Raw genomic sequence first — 17,704 nt, forward strand, 5'->3', positions numbered from 1 at the left:
ACGAATCTAGTAGAACAATTCTGGTCCATAGAGCATAGATCACTACCACTAGTAATTACCCCACAGGGGGGTTACACTCGCTTCTATCTATCTGTCTAAATTAGCTTAATGCGTCTTATGACTAACTTAATAGGAAACTTTACAATCATAGGAGCTACTTAATGTATTGTTGGTCGCAAATCAAGTAGGGAAGTTTTTCACATTCAGAGAAAGAAGAGCAGATTTATTAAAGCACAGACAAACAACATAAAACTACACAGACAATCTGTTCCAACACCTCAAGAAACAAGGAAGAGAGTCGCTGTGTCGTTAAGACCGTACTGGAGTAACCAAACACACATAATACAGTTCTAGTGCATCTGGATTACAGCATCTGCATTACAGCTTCATTACCCAATAATACTTCATAAAATTCTTTCATCAATAACAATTGACAATAATGATGCACTTATTGGAGGTATTGATGTAATAATATTGCTAATATATATCTGTGTTCCGATGATAACAATTGAAACGGCAAATGTAATATTTACTAAATTGATGTTTGTCCTTCTGTGATAACATGCCAATACATATTGCATAATTGTGTTGCTGTATATTGTGTGTGTGTGTGTGTGTGTGTGTGTGTGTGTGTGTGTGTTTCTGTCCTTTTGTCTGACATTCCTCCAAACAATTTATTCCATAATGCTTCAATAGCTACCCAATTACCTGCAACCGCCAGCCCTCTGATCAATGCCTGTGCGTGGATGGTGCTATTGTTACAATTCATCACCGCCAATTTCAAACAATATTTGTTATTAACAGCGGAGCTGCGAGAATATAAACGCTGACGGCACCGCGGGGAGCCTATGAGATAAAATGATATACTTTATTTTGTATCATGGTAAAACAGCAACTCGATGCTACCTCACATGTCTCAGCGCCACATTGAAGACAATGATCACAGCTCCAGGATGTGAGGAATCTGTACAGCTGAAAGATTAATGAGGTCACTTTAGTTTTCTCTCCTGCACAACGTAGCTGTCTCCTCCAATCACAGCATTTAAGATGGCTCTTAGAAGCGGCGCAGCTGTTAAATGTTGTATTGCGAAATTGCAAAGCCTTCCTCTTCCGTTATTGGCTGTAATTAGAAAGCTGAAAACCCATATCAGTGACAGGAAGATGGCTTCCCTCTGGATCTCTGAGTTCAGTGTTTGTTTAAGCTACAGGTCCCCAAACGTGCTTAAGGATGAGACATCTCTCACATGGCTGATTTGTTGCCATTTTTCTCTGTGACCCAGAAAAGTTGTAAACAAATCGATCCCGCTTGAGTGAGCTTTAGTGCACATCCTAAACTGAGGTTGTACTATACACATCTGGAAGGTAACATCTGTTGTGTTCTCAGCAAAAGCTCAGACAGGGATCAAATTTATCTGAGCAACAGAGCGCTTGAATTACATGAGATCATTAGATCATTATCATATTGTCTTCTTCCCTTAACCTGAGGCTGTTAAATAAGAGGCACAGAGAAAAGAACAGAGCATTGTAATAATCTGTACATAAAGGAACAGCCGCCATTAAACTTTTTATTAATAAAGCAGTCCGCTCCATCAACTCCTCCTTTTTGTGCTCTTGACAGTACCATCCTTGATCCCGAGCTATTTTTAGTGTATCATCAGACACGGCTGACAAGGAGGAGAGAAAGAGGAAGACAGATCCATCAGCTGATTATTCCAAATTGGTTAGTGTGTCATTTCTACTAGACCCAGTGCTCGACCAACCTGCATTCTTCCAGAGCTGTCGATAGGATTTGAAGTAATGGCTTCCCTGGTTGGGGGCTGAAATTGAATTTCTTTCCTTTTTTTAAACCTAATTTAGCCAGTTTTATGTTTTCCCTTACCTTGGCTGTCTCCACCTATCAATCTACTCCCTGGAGACAGACTGAATATAACCTCAAGAATTCTTAATGATGATATATTGGTTGGCTTTTTTTACCAGGAGAAATTGCTCCCTCATGTCTTGTCTAACAGTATTAACTTGGATATACGTATAACTATACATGAGTATCATTAGGTGCCCTTAAGCTGCCCCTCATTATGGTTGCACAGACTCTGATCCCTGTCTGCACAGCCAATGGATCATCCTTTTTTAAGGATCATTTGGATTAAAACTTTGGTTTTATTTGAGTGTTTTTTGTCGTATCTGTAATGACAGTGTACTTACCAAGTTACATGCTGAGATCAGGGTGTGCAGCAACATTACTTAATAGCAGTCAGATGGAGCAAGAAACATGAGCAGTCAAGCATTGACACACATACTGTATATTTAATTCAGCCCTGTGGTGAGAAATCTAAGGTACTTTAGGTCCAGGAAGGATGGTTAGAATAATAGGTCCATTAGCTTAAAGATTTATCAGATGCCAAAAATATTGAACAATGGTTTATAATACTATGAGGAAAGATTTGAGATCTCTGGAAAGTTAAACCGGCAAAGAAACTGTATCTTCTGTTGCAGGAATCAACAGGCTAAAAGAAGAAATATCCTGTTTTTTTATACATAGACATAGACACCTCCTGTCAAATGTTTGGGTTCACTTACATATTTCCATACCACTCCATTATAGACAGAATACCAGCGGATAAGAGTGGGTGGCTGATCTTTAATGCAATATTTACATTGCCCAAAATTAGCAACCATTCATCCAATGTTCCAAAGGCACATTCTGTTTACTAATCTGATATCCTTTTTAAAAATATCTGAAAAAACATAGGAGAACCCTTGTGCAATTATGTAAGCATGTGTGTAATCTGAAAATGGCTGCCCTTGTAAAAAACAATGCATCTGATCTCAGCTTCTACAATGGACTCCACTGGAAATGTCTAAGTGACCCCAAACTTTTGACCAGTAGTGTACACTTGCATGACTTTAAGTTGAGCAAGGTTCACTTTTCTGCCGTACAACTCTGCATTTTTTCAGACTTCGTACTGTCACAGGAGGCTCTAACACTGTCTGTCTAAATATGACCCTAGCTAAACTAAAGCAACTGAATCTAAGTTAAAGGCCAACGGAAAGATTACCACCCAAAACAACTTTGACGTTGTGGTTTTAAATTTGACCTTCCATACCCACCAGTTTTCATACAGATTGATGGATTATTACACTTCAATTGGGATGTATTTGATTTTAGATTGCGTAACCGTTAGGGATGCACCAATCAAACTTCTCCATCACCAATTCCAATTCCGACACCTCACTCCGGGTATCTGCCACCACTGACATCAGATCAGATATTAGTGCTCTTTTCCCCAAATTTAAGTCTGTATACCGCAGTGTTTGCAAGTCATACGGGTCAGGTTTATGGGAGTTAACATAGGGCCAACTGTGTGTGAATAACTATGAATTGATAGTGGTAACATCTAATTTTAACATGGATCGGGTACTTTATGATAAAACAAAATAATCCTTTTAATTCTGTGATTGTATCTAAGACCAGCTGCATAGACTACTTCACCCTGAACCCTACATCAGTATTCTGATTGTGTTCTGACACCATCATTATAAGTCCCTCTGGTTAGGTAATTGCACAGTTAGCAGACACTGCTGATATCTCACACACGCCAGTTTTTTACCACTCTATCTGAATCAAACAGACACAGCATCAACATCATCCTCATACCACCAAGGTGAAGCCAGCCCTGTGGGACACGATGGAGGCACTCTGCAGCAGCTGCTTGCCATTTTAATGGCCACGATTCTCTTGTTTGCCCCTCCAGGACGCCTCTTGTCTCGTTGATGTTTGTTAAATATGGTGCATGGTTTGACCGATTGGGACTAACTTAAAAGGGTTATCGCTGTGACTTTGAGAGGGGCTTGTGACTGTGATTTAGATAAGAGTGAAGTGATGTTTGCTGTGTCTGTGTGTGTACACTTATGCGAGCATGTCTGAGAATTACCTTGTTTCTGAGTGATGCACAACCACAATCCCTAAAGTTTATTTAAAGCAGTCACTTTAGAGATGATTAGCCAGTTGCCTCATTCCCTTATTGACTTTTCATAGCTCAGCCACCATGACACAACATGAGTTATTATGTTATTGCCGTTTGTTAATCGAGTTCTGCGAGGGATCTTTTTCTTACCAATGAGACATATCAAATTAGCCCATACACCCACCGTTAGCATCCAGTGTTCATTCAGTGTCACACACAATCGGCTTTTGTAAAATGGTAACATAATATGAAGCAGCCAGTGCAAATATCCTCTTTTTGGATCGCCCAGGTCTACTGCAAGCACAACTAATGCTTTATCTATGGGTGTGTCTCGGCACAAACTCAGATTTTGTCGTCCCTTTCAACCTCCAGAAAGCAGCAGAAGTGGTGCGACAACTCTTTAGACAACACAAGCTGTCACAATATACTGATGTTGTTCAGGGTTTTAACACCCTGAGGGAATAGAATATCAAAGCATCTGATGCACAGCTGAAGAGGAGATGCAGACTTTGGAATTATACCTTTGCTTCAGTGCGTCTCATGACAAATTCAGCAGTCTCTTAGCTCTTTAGCTGCTAACGTCAAGGCAACATCTGAAGAGGTGGATGTCATCTTTCATCCAAGTTTTAAGCAACTAAACTTGAAAAAATGCAATAAACCAATGTTTTGTCCAACTTAGTCTTGCCAAACTTAGCATACTTTTTTCTGCCTGTAATATGAAGAAAATCATACTTCCTTATATAATTCTCATCATGATTATGTTTCCTCCTTTCATAAAGAAGCAATGGCAGACAATGTGCAAAACTTTAAGAAAAAAAGCTTTTGATCAGAACATCCAGTAGGGACTAAATTGCACTCCTTTTTGGCAATCTCCACTTCATTTTATAAATGTAATTCAAAATGTTACTGATGAATGGTAAGCTTTATACTGTAACCTGTTAGCTTGGTCTCAAGAACTCAGGCAAGGTCTCTGCAGTTGCAAGATCAAAAGCTAAACATAAAGCATGGCTTTTCATGCCTTTCACTGGCAATGCATTAAGGTTTTAAAATCCGCTGTGTGCAGGTCTTTAACAGGTTAAAGGAGTGTTAAATCACTTCTTAAAACACAGTTTTACAAAGACTCAGTTACTGCGGCTTAGACCCAAAAATAACAGGAAATCAAATCTCAAATCTGAGATATTTGAATTCCAGGACTAGAACTAAGGTTGGCATCAAATGGCTGCTCAGATTGGTAGTTGATAGCCCCCTAATGTGTATGTATTGTTCTGCTACTTCTTTTAGATGGGATATATCATGACAAGATGCTGAAAAATAGATTTTGTCATCAGTAACAAAAAAGCATGTATGTTGTTGGTACTGGTTGTTAAAACAATTCAAACCCTCTATAAACCCCTGATACACTCTTTACATGTAGTATACATACATCCGTAATTGTAACATATTTGTCCGTAGACATTATTTTCCATTGGCCAATACAGTTATCTTAACAGTTGTTGAAACCAAGTGGAATTGATTTCAGACTAAAGTCCATGGCAAAACCTTCAGCCAATTTTGCTATTGACTCCCGAAAATGAAGCCATTGTTTAAAGGCAGCGTGCCAGCAGGCTACCTTTATCTAGCTGATAAAGTCATCTGGAGTCTGTTCTGTTAGTTGGCCTTTTGGTGTTTACAGCTGAATAAAAGTATTTTTTTTTTTCATTTATTTCACATTCTACTTCTTGCATCCCTTCCCCATTTGAAATATGTTTTACTATTATGCCCCCCCCTCGCACACACATATACACCCACAACAAAGACATACACGCACACAAATACACTAGGGATAGTCATGTTTTCTTCTCTTTTGAGCAGCTGCACATATTGTGAACCACTTTATCCTTAGACCTTGTTTGTGATATACTCCACAGTTCTATATGCAGAAGTGTCTGTGTTGTCAAGGCGGGAATGCATGATGTAACATTTCTGCAGTAGCTACCACAGTATGTTTACACATCTCTAATGCAGCTGAAAATCCAGTAAGCATGTCCACATCCCTGTCTGCTTACTGCACGTGACATTATCATCCAAGCCGTGAAATAGACTTACAATCCTTTGAATTCAGTTTAGCAGTATTATCACTGAAGATGCCTAGCTTAACTGTGTTTGTGTAACACAGCAGAAAGGCTGTAAGCCTCCCTTCAAAGCAAGAGGCCTGCTGGATAATTTTGTTACAGCAATTCTGCAAACCCATTTGTTTATGATCTCAGTTCATTTTCTTTTAAGAAGAAGAAATATCTAAATGGTTGGGGAAATATGAATGATTACAAATAACCCGCATCTGAAAGGATTTGACCAATGAGGTAGATCATCATAGAGCCTGGAGAATATTGAAAATGCATTCCAATCACTGCTGTGATGTTTAAGGTCATTATTGTTAGTGTTATAATTGTTTTTTCACAGGCGCTAGCCTCCCTAATGATCTCATACAATTAGGACCAGGTCTTTTTTAGGTTCCGTGAATGGTTTGCAAGCACAAGGAAACGAACTCCTGCAACACTTTTTTATATTGACGACGTTTCATTTCCGGGATTGTTCAGATGCTGCCGGAAATTCTGCCGGATGTCCCTAATTTTTGGCCGGATGTCCGTTACCTTTTGCTTTCTTTGTGTTGGCATTTTAAACTCTGGTTTATATATGCGGACTATGGTTAAGTGCTCCTCAGATCTCTGCAGGATAAATCTCGAGTGACCAATCTGAAATTTCTGTTGCTTGACTAAAACAACTTTTGATTGTACACATGTTTCACCAAAACAACATCCTTCCCAAAGCTATTTTACAGAGTTAACTTGGCATTGTCTGGCACTTAGCGACGCCCAAGAAGATTGTGATTGGTTCAAAGAGATGCCATTAAAACAAGGCAACTTTTTTCTCCCATCCCGGAATGCTGTGTGGCTTAGCCAGACCCTCCTCCTCAGCGCTGTGGAGGAAGGTCTGCAAAGCACAACTAATACAGTAACGCACAGAAGGGAAAGAGAAAACTATAGGACATTAGGACTGTGGATGCAGCAGCAACAGAGATTGTGGATTTATGGGGAGAATATGAACAGTTGGCAGACACTAAGGAAATGATCGTCACCTCAGAGGCAGTGCGTCAAATCAATGACACAATGACTTAAGGATTAATTGTAAATTGAGGTTACAGGCTGTACAAATCACACTTTTTTTTTTTAGCAAGTTGATGGAGGGTTTCTAAGAACACTTGCGTGCTCCCGTGGGTATCATCTTGGAAGGAATATGAAGTTAGATGAGCAGTGAGTGAGTTTTTGAGGACTTAATGTTTAGCAATAGTTCTACTTGACTGCTTTCTGGGGTAATGGATTTTTAAGGATATGGTCTAACTGCTGACAGAGAGTGTGTTCTGGCAAAGTTCGAGGACAGGTGGGTTTCCGTTTATGATGTTATCGTCATAATACTGCCCTTTTGTAAGTGTGTATTTTTGAAAACAGATCTGGAAGTGCAGATGAGCTAACGCTAAACTTGACTTGCTCTTATTACTGCTCAGACCCTTGGCTAACATAATGCAAGGTCGAAGTAAACCAAATAATGAGATAGAGAAATAACATTATCTGTATTTGAGATGCTAAACAGCATGAAACAGAAGTGACTGGGCAATGTGCCTTTTTTCTTCCAACCATAATGGTTAATTCAGAAGCAGGAGAGACACTGAGTAATGAAAGCAGCAGTCTCAGGCTGATTGGCATTCCTGACAAACATAAATGACTTCCACTGTGAGAACGGGCCGGCAGCATGTTGGCAGTAACCCTGGGTGGTTTCATATTCTGTCAGCAGGTTCATACTCAAGGTTTCTGCTTATTTGTTTGCTTTGCTGTTTGTTTTTCTGCTCATTTATTAAGTCAGTCAGAAATAGAATTCAAATTTGGTGGTGTTGCAGGTACAACTTTGCAACAGTAGCGTAAAAGACACACAGCTATTATGTTGTCAGATATTATGTTTTCAGCTATTATGTAATTCCCTTTCAAGAACCAACCACAAATGAAATGAAACTACTAGAAATATACGGGTGAGATTTTTAATTAAGCTGTTATTTAATTTTTTATTAACCTAAATTTCACAGTTCATCTAAGCCAATGGGCAATGGCAAAGACTTAAGACTTTATTACTGCGTTGGAGACTTCCATTTATTTAGCTACAAATAGAATATAATTCTCCCCACAGTAGCTTGTGTTGCTTTTATCAGACCAGTCATAATTTGCAGCTTTGAGAACAGACAAATGACCGGGGACCGAGAAGAAAACTCCAGAATTTAACATTGCAACCCTGCCTCACCTCAAGGCTAATAACAAAGCCTACAGAAACCATCTTCATTCATCTGAGTGTGTTTAGTAATCACGTGGCAATGTATTATGTGGAGGTTAGGGACATGTGGGTAATATTTCCATTCATACTGTGATGAATAAATAATTACTATTATCAGCTTCTGTTTTCACGCTTAAGACCAGAGGACATTTTCATGTAATCTGTCTTCATAAGTGCTTACTCTTAAGGTAAATGATGTTATGTGAGACAAAAAAACTCACTAATCCAACCAATCTGCCTATTACAACTTTTCTTATCAGAACATGCCCGTTGAGGACTCTCACAGTGCTCTCTTGGAGTGTTTTAACCCTCTTAGCTGACACAAAATTCACTCTGGAGAACGTTAATGGTATTACAGTTGTGTATTCAAGAAAGGGCTCAGTGGGGATGGCTAAGGAGCATGAGGCAGGTAGTAGAATGGTCAAGGTTGTAAAAGGTCATTTTACTTCAAGAGTCTACTAGAGTCGATGTCCTTGAAGAAGTATTATCTTTCTGCACTAAATTGTTGTGTTGCACATGAGGCAGAAAAGGTTTGGTTGAAGCTTTACTACAACCTATAATATACAAGCAAAAATTGTGTTTTCCAATTGAGGAGAAGGATGTAGCGGGGAGTGTCAGATCAGGTGAAAGGATCTGACAATCTGTCAGATCATATAGGTTTTTATAAAACAGCAGGTCAGCCAAACTTTAAGAGAATTGTAATGTTATTTATCTACAGACCAACTTCCCAGTTTCAACTTCTTATATTTGTCTTATTTTTGCATGCACACAGTTTTTGTGTGCAATAAGGGTAACAGTATCAGACATTTGACTTTCAATTTTACCTCCACCTCATTTATAAAGACAGTTGTTTATTTATTATGGGTGGACATGGACATTTAAACACTAAAAATAAATTTGTATTTGTGAAATATTGGTCAGTTTGGAATATGATCTCTTTACCAGATCTCTGTAGCCCGCCCCTCGTCTCTGCGTGAGACTACAGGCTCGAGGCTACATTAGCCGCTACTTTCAGAAGAAGAAGACATACTTTATTAATTCCCGAGGGAATTTCCCTCTGTTATTAGACAGATTACTCACCCGAACAGAACCTACACATGCAGTAAATAGAGAGTTATTAGAGCGAGGCGCCTACCCATGGACAGGCGTCTGGGGTTGTTGTTAGGGGTTTAATGCCTTGCTCAAGGGCACCTCAACAATACACACGTAACTCTCCAACCAATCTGTCTGTGGTCATGTTGCATTGTTGGTAATTAGGGTGACAGGTGCGATATCTCTGGATATGCTGCATCAATCCTCTTTTTTTTTTAAACAGTCCAGTGTTAATCTGACAACTTTGTAGGAGTGCAAAGTGGAATCAGTGGAGTAGTAATGAGTAATGACATTTCACAAAAAAACAACTAGACTTTACCTTACCATGAAATGAGCAGTAATACAAGAAACAGACTTCATCTTCAATAGAGCTGGGCAATATATAGATATCATGTTGATATTGTGATATGACAGATATCGTCTTAGATTTTGGAAATCGTAATATTGTGATGTTGTCTTTTTCCCTGTTTTTAAGGCAGCATAAAAGTAAAGTAATGTCATTTAATGTGTTACCACCAGACTGTTCTAGCTCTTCTGTTATTTTTTCAAACCTTTGCTCACGTAGTCATATCTACTAGTCTGGCTATCACCAGACCAAGCTCAATCTTTTAAGATGGAACATTAGTCAGGGGAGTCTACTCTGTATTTTCTACTGCACAAGAGGCGAAGGCATAGTTCAAATGACTCTGAACGCAATTGGATAGTGCTTCAAGCAATCAGACCAACAATCCGGGTGACGTGCTTTGCAGAGCTGGTCGGTTGTAAGGCAAACACATGATTGTTTTGTAGGAATTGTTCCAGGGCAAGTTTTTGTTCCGTTTTCACAGAAAACTTGCCTTTGAAATCTTTTTAAAAAGCAGCGAGAGCGGCATCAATGGGTTGCTGTTGCTGCGTTCTGGTGGCCGCAGCAAAAAGCTGCTTGCCATGTCTTTTCTAATGTCATTGTGTCATCACGCCAATAACACGCCAGGTGGACAAGCCAGTTTGTGATTGGTCAGGTTTGTTACGAAAGCAGAATAGGTAAATGTTCGCTGCAGGACGAAATCAAATCTCCGGCAGATCTGGCTGGGTTTACCCAGTCTATATGTCTACCTTACTGAAGATTATTCATCTTAAATCTCATTGTGAAGATATTTTGTTAAAGCACCAATTGTAAACCCCATAATATTGCTACAATATCGACATCAGGGCATTAGGACAAGAATATCGCGATTTCTGATTTTCTCCATATCGCCCAGCCCTAATCTTCAATCATAATAAAATCCTATAAACAAACAAAGCCAGGGAGACCATTAAACCTGCCTGCTTCCATAGCTAAGGGCAACAACTGTGCACACAGAGATCCGCTATTCTACACTGTGGTTGTATTTTAAATCGGAGAATATATGCATTATATCGGCTTGCCTTGTTTGCAACCTTTATTATTGTCTGACTGCTTGTGTTACTTGCTTCGTTTAAAGATCCAGGAGTTTTAAAAAACAATAATTAACCCAAATGATGCCCAAAACTATGACTTACATTGTAACAAACAAAAAGGAACCTGTAAAAGTGGAAGTTTCACAAATAAAAGACTGTTTCATAAGTGCTTCTGTGACGGGAAGTCCATTGAGTTGAATTGTATAAACTCAATATAGCAATTTTTAGCAATAGTCTCTTTTTCTCCATCTCATTCGAGTGTGTCGCCTCGTATCTCTGCCCCCCTCTCTTCCCCCATCCCGGCGCTCCGCCTGCCTCCCTGGAGTGAGGCTGGGATAGGGCTGTGCCCAGGGCAGGAGGCTGTATTAATAAGACATACTGCCGTGGAAAGGTATAGATCAGAACAGAAAACAGTGCCCAGGGCAAATGCACTGCGAGTGAAAGTAGAGAGGAAAGAGAATGAGAGAGAGCTAGAAAGAGATAGATTGAAGGGAAGACATAATGCCTAGGGTACTGTGAAAGAATAGATGGCTCTTGGTCTTTGAAAGAGCAGAAAACAGAGAGATGGCGAGTTGAAGGGATGATAAGGTCTAAAATGATGACTCAGCAGGAGGGCTTAAGAGGGCAGTGGTGGGCAGGATTTGAGAGATCTGAGGAATATCTGAGGTGTCTGGAGGCATGTGGATGAAGAAGGAGATCAGCAATTCGGTGAGGAATATAGATGGGGGGGGAAAAAAGATGCCTTAAAGAGCTGCAGATCTGAAGTCTGACTATGAAAACAGAGCAAGTCACGAAACAAAATCAAGTCCACTCAATACCTTTCACCACTGATGTGTCACCACATTGTCTTTCTTTTTACACATTCAACCCTACGTCTGCAATTACCATGTAATATACAAAAGAAGACCATTTATCAAGATGCCAAACAAAGTCAAACTAAGATAAAGGAGCATGGTGAAAAAAAGCAACACTCTTTTGTTTATCACTATGATTTTCAGGAGTCCATTTTAGGCCCTTGTTAGTATGCCGATGGCTTCTAAACAAGGAGACAAAGGCTGTTGAGGGAGCATTTGGCTATGCCAATCTAAAAATATCTGCAACTGCTCTCCCCAACACGCTCTGAATTAAAGCCATTGTGATGGTAATTTTGTCACCTCTAATGGACAATTAGATATGCTAGCAGATAGAGAGCACTCTGCATAACAATCTCTGGGTTCTAATTACCTCGCCAAATGGAGTGGTTGCTCACACGCCTATGGATCACTAAAGCAATAAGACAGAGGAGCGCAGATGGATTGAAGGTGAAAGGGGGCAGTTGCTGTATTAAACTTATCCTTCCCTGATAAAAGCCTGATGGATGAGGAGCAGTATGAACTTTAATACATCTTTCAAATAATGGCTCCTTTCGAGGGTTTCCTCCAGTGGCCTGAACTCGCTATGTTTGTACTGGAAGCTTTTTGTATTCAGGTATATTAAAAGCCGGGCGTTTTCTATGACAAGGAAAAGGTCAGGTTTTCTTGGAAAATGGTGATACCACTTACTTCCATGCACCAATCAGGATTTCACACTATTTAAATCAAATTGTAAAGACAATTTTGGGGCATGCTTTCCATCAATCAAAAAGAGAGTGTTAGTCTGAGTTTTAGTTAGGAAAACTTTAAACTCAAACTTTTTAAGGGACAAACGTCATTTTTTTACAGTCTTATGTCTCTAGCTTACTATATCTGCTACGAAGTTGATAGATTTGTTGATCAAAACCACTCAATTTAGCATTACTTTTGCAATGTACACCCAAGTTGCCTGGCAGACTGACTGATTGTGTTTGGAAAGCCAAAAGTGTTTGATATGCTTGAAAGAAAGGCTTTTTCTTGGCCAGACAGTTCCTGACTGAGTCTGGAGAACTTGGTTTTTAGATACCTTCAAACATAACAAAATGGTAGAATATCAACCGATAAAATTTGATTTATTGTTAAAGCCACTATTGTGATCATTGCTATCCAAGCACTGGTTATATGTTTAAATCCAACACACATGTCCATGCCACTTAGTGACTCATAAAAGTTGCACTTTTGTGGTTGCGGAAAACTCTCCAACACACATAATTTAATATGTCTTTGATATTAAAAATCCACTAAAATGTTATTATGTAGTCAATGACAGCTTATAACTGTCATCGAATGTGGGACATGGGGGGGGCGGCTGTGGCTCAGTGTTAGAGTGGTCGCCTGCCAATGGGAAGGTTGGAGGTTCAGTCCCATGTCAAAGTGTCCTTGGGCAAGCCCCTGATGCTGCGCACCAGAGTGTAAATATGTTTGAATGTTTATCTGATGAGCAGGTGTATGAATGCGTGTGAATGGCGAATGGTTTCTGTACTATGTAAAAGTGCTTTGAGTTGTCGTTAGACTAGAAAAGCGCTATATAAGAACAGTCCAATTACATTTATAACTGCATTAACATTGAATATTGCTTTTACTATCAAGCTATTATGGGACATTAAAAGGGAAAAGGGACATTCACGTGTTTTGAAACCAGAATTTTAATTTCTAGGGCCTACATAAGCAGGAATCTTATTACTGGCATACTTGACATCGGGCTACAGTGAAGGGCCAAGCTCATAACATCCTTAGTGGTGCTCACAATCACTGTCTCATGCCACTGTCTTCATTTGTTTTCCACATGTTGATTGTCCAATGTTCTAGGATTTCTGTGTAAGGAGCTTAATTATTGCTCTCATGTGTTCTGCCTGTAAAAGGTCAGTGATTGTGTCTGCTCCTGTGTCGGTGCCAGGGAATAAATTTGAGCATATTGGGTCATACAGGCGCCTTTGTGTTTTTCCCCAGGAATGATTTTGTCTAAAGGGATTTCTAAAGGGCACTTCTACGTTTGTGTGTGTGATCATTAGAGTAATTTGTATGTCTGTAGAACGTAAATATTACATGATTCATTAAGGAACATCTAGAAATCAAGGTCTCTATTTCTCTCCCTCTCCTCGCAGGTAATGAGCTATTATACCGCAATCGTGATGGCGATGTCGTCAAGTTCAACGTCGACACGGTTGAGGAGACCATCTTGGTTCATAACAAGAAGTTTGTAAGTCTTTTGACATCTTTTCTCTCTCTTTACGTTCTCACAACCAAAGGACTAAAGAACTGACCGTGGCTGCATGGATTAAATTAAAACATTTCTTATAGTGTCAGCAAATCAAAGCACCCAAAGCTCTTTTTTTTATAACAAAGCTTCATCAAATGATCCATTATTGCTGTGAAATGTGAACCGCATAGTTAAAACTTAGGGCATTAGGTATGTGGGGGGAAACGTTGAGATGGAAATGGAGATGTAGCATCAGCACTGCGGTGGCTTGGGTGACGACACACAACATTATGTCCGCCATCAACTCGCTAAGCCCTAGTGCAAAGATTAATGCAACTCCCATTTGCTTCAGGAGCTGGGCAATCCGTCAAACGCAGTCATTTAAGGACTAGTTTAATGAAAAAAATACCACGCACGGTTAAAGGACTCATCTTTTTGTCTTCTCTTTCCCGCTTACATCTGCCTTTGCTTCTCAGGAAATGTACAAAGCCAGCAAGTATGAGGTGTCTCCTGACTTGAAGCATGTGCTGCTGGCCTACAACGTTGCACCGGTGAGCTTCTCATTTGTTTGCTTGTTTTTTGAATTAGCAAATTGACAGCCAAATATGTCAGCCGCTTCCACTGGGGCGGTGGTGGTGGGGTGGTACATATTCGTAGTGCATTGAAGGTAAGGGGGGGAACAGGAAGGAGGGAGGCAGGAGAAAGTAATCATGGCGGGGTGTGAAGGCCGGTCACACACTGCTGCCTGTCAGCGATGGCAGTGGGGGCCAGCACAGCCGAGTGGAACTGTAGTGAAGGAGGCAGAAACACAAACAAACCCCTTGGTGTTGGAACAGGCTCACAGGAAGAGAGATATGAGATCAGCAGAAGGAACAGAAAGCATTGACTAGCAATGTATCATTGCTGTGAAATTCTGTGTCCCATGACTACATCAGCACTGCCAGCACCTTGATATGTATCAAAGCATTTCAGCCCCTAATTTAGGTGGATCAGATATATTCACTTTAGGCAGCTGATATGTGTGTTTACTTCATTCTGCCTCACCACTGGAGAGTTTTTGCCTATTGTTAGTGCGTGAAAGATGCTGGGAGAGATATAACCTTGTGCTATTGCCTGAGATGAACGGGGACTATTACATCAAACTAGAGATGCCTTGTGTGTTGTTGGCATTTATTATTCCATCCTAACTTCCATCCCGTAGATAGATTACAGTCATTCCTGCTATACGCTCACTGTAGCAGCACACAATGCACAGTCTCACACACAACTGATATCTGCAACATGTTGCATGGGTTGCAGCATCTGCATACTTACACACAGACAAATCGTCCTCCGTTTGTGTCTCTAGTAGGCAATGACTTAATACATTCCTGCATTTGTAACCCAAATCAGATGAATCTATTTGTAACACACACAGTTTTTGTAGAAAACATTTGTCAAGAAATGTTCATCAATAGATAAGATTTCAAAGATGAAAGGCCAGTGTGAGAAATCTTTTAAGGTTTTTATTGTGTAGCCTAGTGTAATTTTGTATGACGTAGAGTAAAGTCCAGTGAAATCCATAACAGCTTTAAATAGAAGAGAGCCAAATAACTTGACATGGAGAGTAACCAACAGCTATGACAATACCCGAATCAGATGTTTTTTCCCAGATTTGATTCAGAATCAGCTGTTGCTAATACAATAAAAATGACTATTCTTTCCTTTGCAATCAGAAAATCCATTGGGCTGACAACCAGGGCATACTTACTAACTAAAGTTTTTAGCTGTGTCTTCACCATTGACATCTATAGACCACCTAACTCGTCCTGCTAGAAAATAAAAATATAATGAAATGCGCACTGAATGACAAAAGAAAACGACTGCAGGGTCACAGATAGATGATTCGACTCCTGGACTTTCAGGGGACAGCCCTATTAAAAGCAGCATGAAAGGATATATTCTCTGCCTTGTCTGGTTAAAAGTGTAAAGGCTGTTTCACATGTAATCACACCCAACAGTGATGTCACGCTGTACTGACACACCCTAGAGTACAGAGTAACATTTGTTTTGATATGTAAAGGACCTGTAGACCAATATAGACCAAATAAACAAAAACTATAACAAAGTTATTGCACTAACTATGTTCTAGGTTTTTTTGTCAGTGCTAAAGATTTTCAAAGTATTTTCTCTTCAGAATTACAGCCCACCTTTTCAATTTTCATTTTGATGACTTCATTATTGTCAATTTCTAGAGCGTATTTTTTTTGCACATACTTTATTTCTATTGAACTTTTTATTTCTGTGACAGCCACATTATTCCTTATGAAATAACAGAAAATAAAGAGTCTTAATGAAGTTGTCAAGGTAAAATTGCAACGTGCTTCATGTGAAGTGATCTGATGTGAATCCTTTTCTTACAGGTGTACCAGCATTCTTACACAGCCTTCTACATCATCTGCAGTCTGGATACTCCGTAAGTAGGCGACAGGGCTTCATTGTTCCATTGTCATTATCTTATCCTACTGTATAATATCTCATCTGACTGTGCTGCCTGTGGCTCTGAAAGCAACTCATTTTTCTCACAACTACCCTCTCACAAAGCACCCTTGTAACGGGTGCTTTAACTACACTGTTATCCTCCACTAATGCTATCTGTGAGGGGAAAGAGTTATTAAATACTATGTGACATCAAATGGCACCCAGATTTACCGTTACATCTACAGATCTTACAGCTGAACAATTAAAATACCTTTAGAAAGGAACACGCGTTAGTGAAGCGTGACAAGGATGCACTCTTTACTGCAATTTAAGCCCTCTGATTGTCATTCCTATGTGTTAAAACCATATGAAAGAGTAGCAGAAAATGTAAAATATAATATATAATTCTTACCCCTGACAAAATCCTGGCACCCATTTTCAAAGTAGTAAAATCAAAAGCAAGAACCCGAGGCACTCGATTAACTGGTACTGATCAGCAGCCAAGACATATTATGACCGTATTGTCCAGTTATTAGACCCTTCACTTTTGTACCTCACTTCCTCAGGTCACAGTATTTAGGGACTATTTGCAGCTCTCATGCTCAAATCTATTTGTGTGCTGCCACCCAGTGGTAATGTGCACAACAAGAGCAACACAGCTGATGACCTCATTCATCGTCGGCTCCAGACAAAGACATAGAGCTAGTGGCACCTCTAATTCTGCAGCCTGCACTGCACAACACTTTTCCCAATAAGGAGAGGTGACACTGTTATAGAGCTCCGGTATTTATGGATACACTTAAACCTTTGTTCTCAGATGTTCTACAATTGTTCGTCTCCTGCAGCAGCACTGGGCGCAGACACTCACTGTGTACATGTGTCTGCACTTCTATCTGAGAGCATTGTTTCCTCTGTCTGTGCACCCTAGGGCAACGTGGAATTTGAACCCTCCAGAGGTGCGAAATGCGCAGCTGCAGTACGCAGGCTGGGGACCCCAGGACCAGCAACTGGTATGAACTACAATATGTGCATAGTGTCATCTCTGCCTGCTGGCCAATACAGTTTCAAAGTTACAATTTAAACCATCTCTAATGTGGAGCATAAGTGAAAAACACACACTGTGAACATTCTTAATTATAAAAGTTAATATGGCTATGCAAAATGTTGGTACGTGCAAATTGCTAGAATGCAATGTGTTTTACTGCTAGTTTATAAAGTTAATGGAAGACGGAATCAATGATTTTATGGGATTTTATAGCAGCCTCGTAATGGGAAGAGTTGGAATGAGTGATGAAGGGGGTGTGAAAGGTACTTGTTTTTCCAAT

General features: G+C 39.9%; 1 protein-coding gene and 2 long non-coding RNA genes across 7 annotated transcripts in view; 1 reads left to right on the plus strand and 2 right to left on the minus strand.

Moving 5' to 3' along the window:
- The window catches only part of LOC117937579, a 15,336-nt gene extending 5,044 nt beyond the window's left edge, over positions 1 to 10,292 (minus strand). Inside the window, exons 1-2 of the long non-coding RNA XR_004655190.1 lie at positions 9,989 to 10,292; positions 8,606 to 8,611 (exon numbers count right to left, since the gene is read on the minus strand). This is a non-coding gene — a long non-coding RNA (uncharacterized LOC117937579). The remainder of the gene's footprint in view (positions 1 to 8,605; positions 8,612 to 9,988) is intronic.
- The window catches only part of dpp6a (dipeptidyl-peptidase 6a), a 220,789-nt gene that overhangs the window by 171,088 nt on the left and 31,997 nt on the right, over positions 1 to 17,704 (plus strand). For all 5 annotated transcript variants that reach the window (XM_034861630.1, XM_034861626.1, XM_034861627.1 and 2 more), the window contains 4 exons: positions 13,825 to 13,919; positions 14,396 to 14,470; positions 16,322 to 16,374; positions 17,308 to 17,389. In XM_034861630.1, the coding sequence (XP_034717521.1) occupies positions 13,825 to 13,919; positions 14,396 to 14,470; positions 16,322 to 16,374; positions 17,308 to 17,389 (305 nt within the window). The remainder of the gene's footprint in view (positions 1 to 13,824; positions 13,920 to 14,395; positions 14,471 to 16,321; positions 16,375 to 17,307; positions 17,390 to 17,704) is intronic.
- On the minus strand, positions 14,461 to 16,952 carry LOC117937580. Its single transcript, XR_004655191.1, has 3 exons — positions 16,792 to 16,952; positions 15,234 to 15,289; positions 14,461 to 14,705 (listed from the first exon to the last, which is right to left on the minus strand). It is a non-coding gene; the product is annotated as an uncharacterized LOC117937580 (long non-coding RNA).

This window comes from Etheostoma cragini, chromosome 22 (genome assembly GCF_013103735.1).
Source record: "Etheostoma cragini isolate CJK2018 chromosome 22, CSU_Ecrag_1.0, whole genome shotgun sequence".
Classification (NCBI taxonomy): Eukaryota; Metazoa; Chordata; class Actinopteri; order Perciformes; family Percidae; genus Etheostoma; species Etheostoma cragini.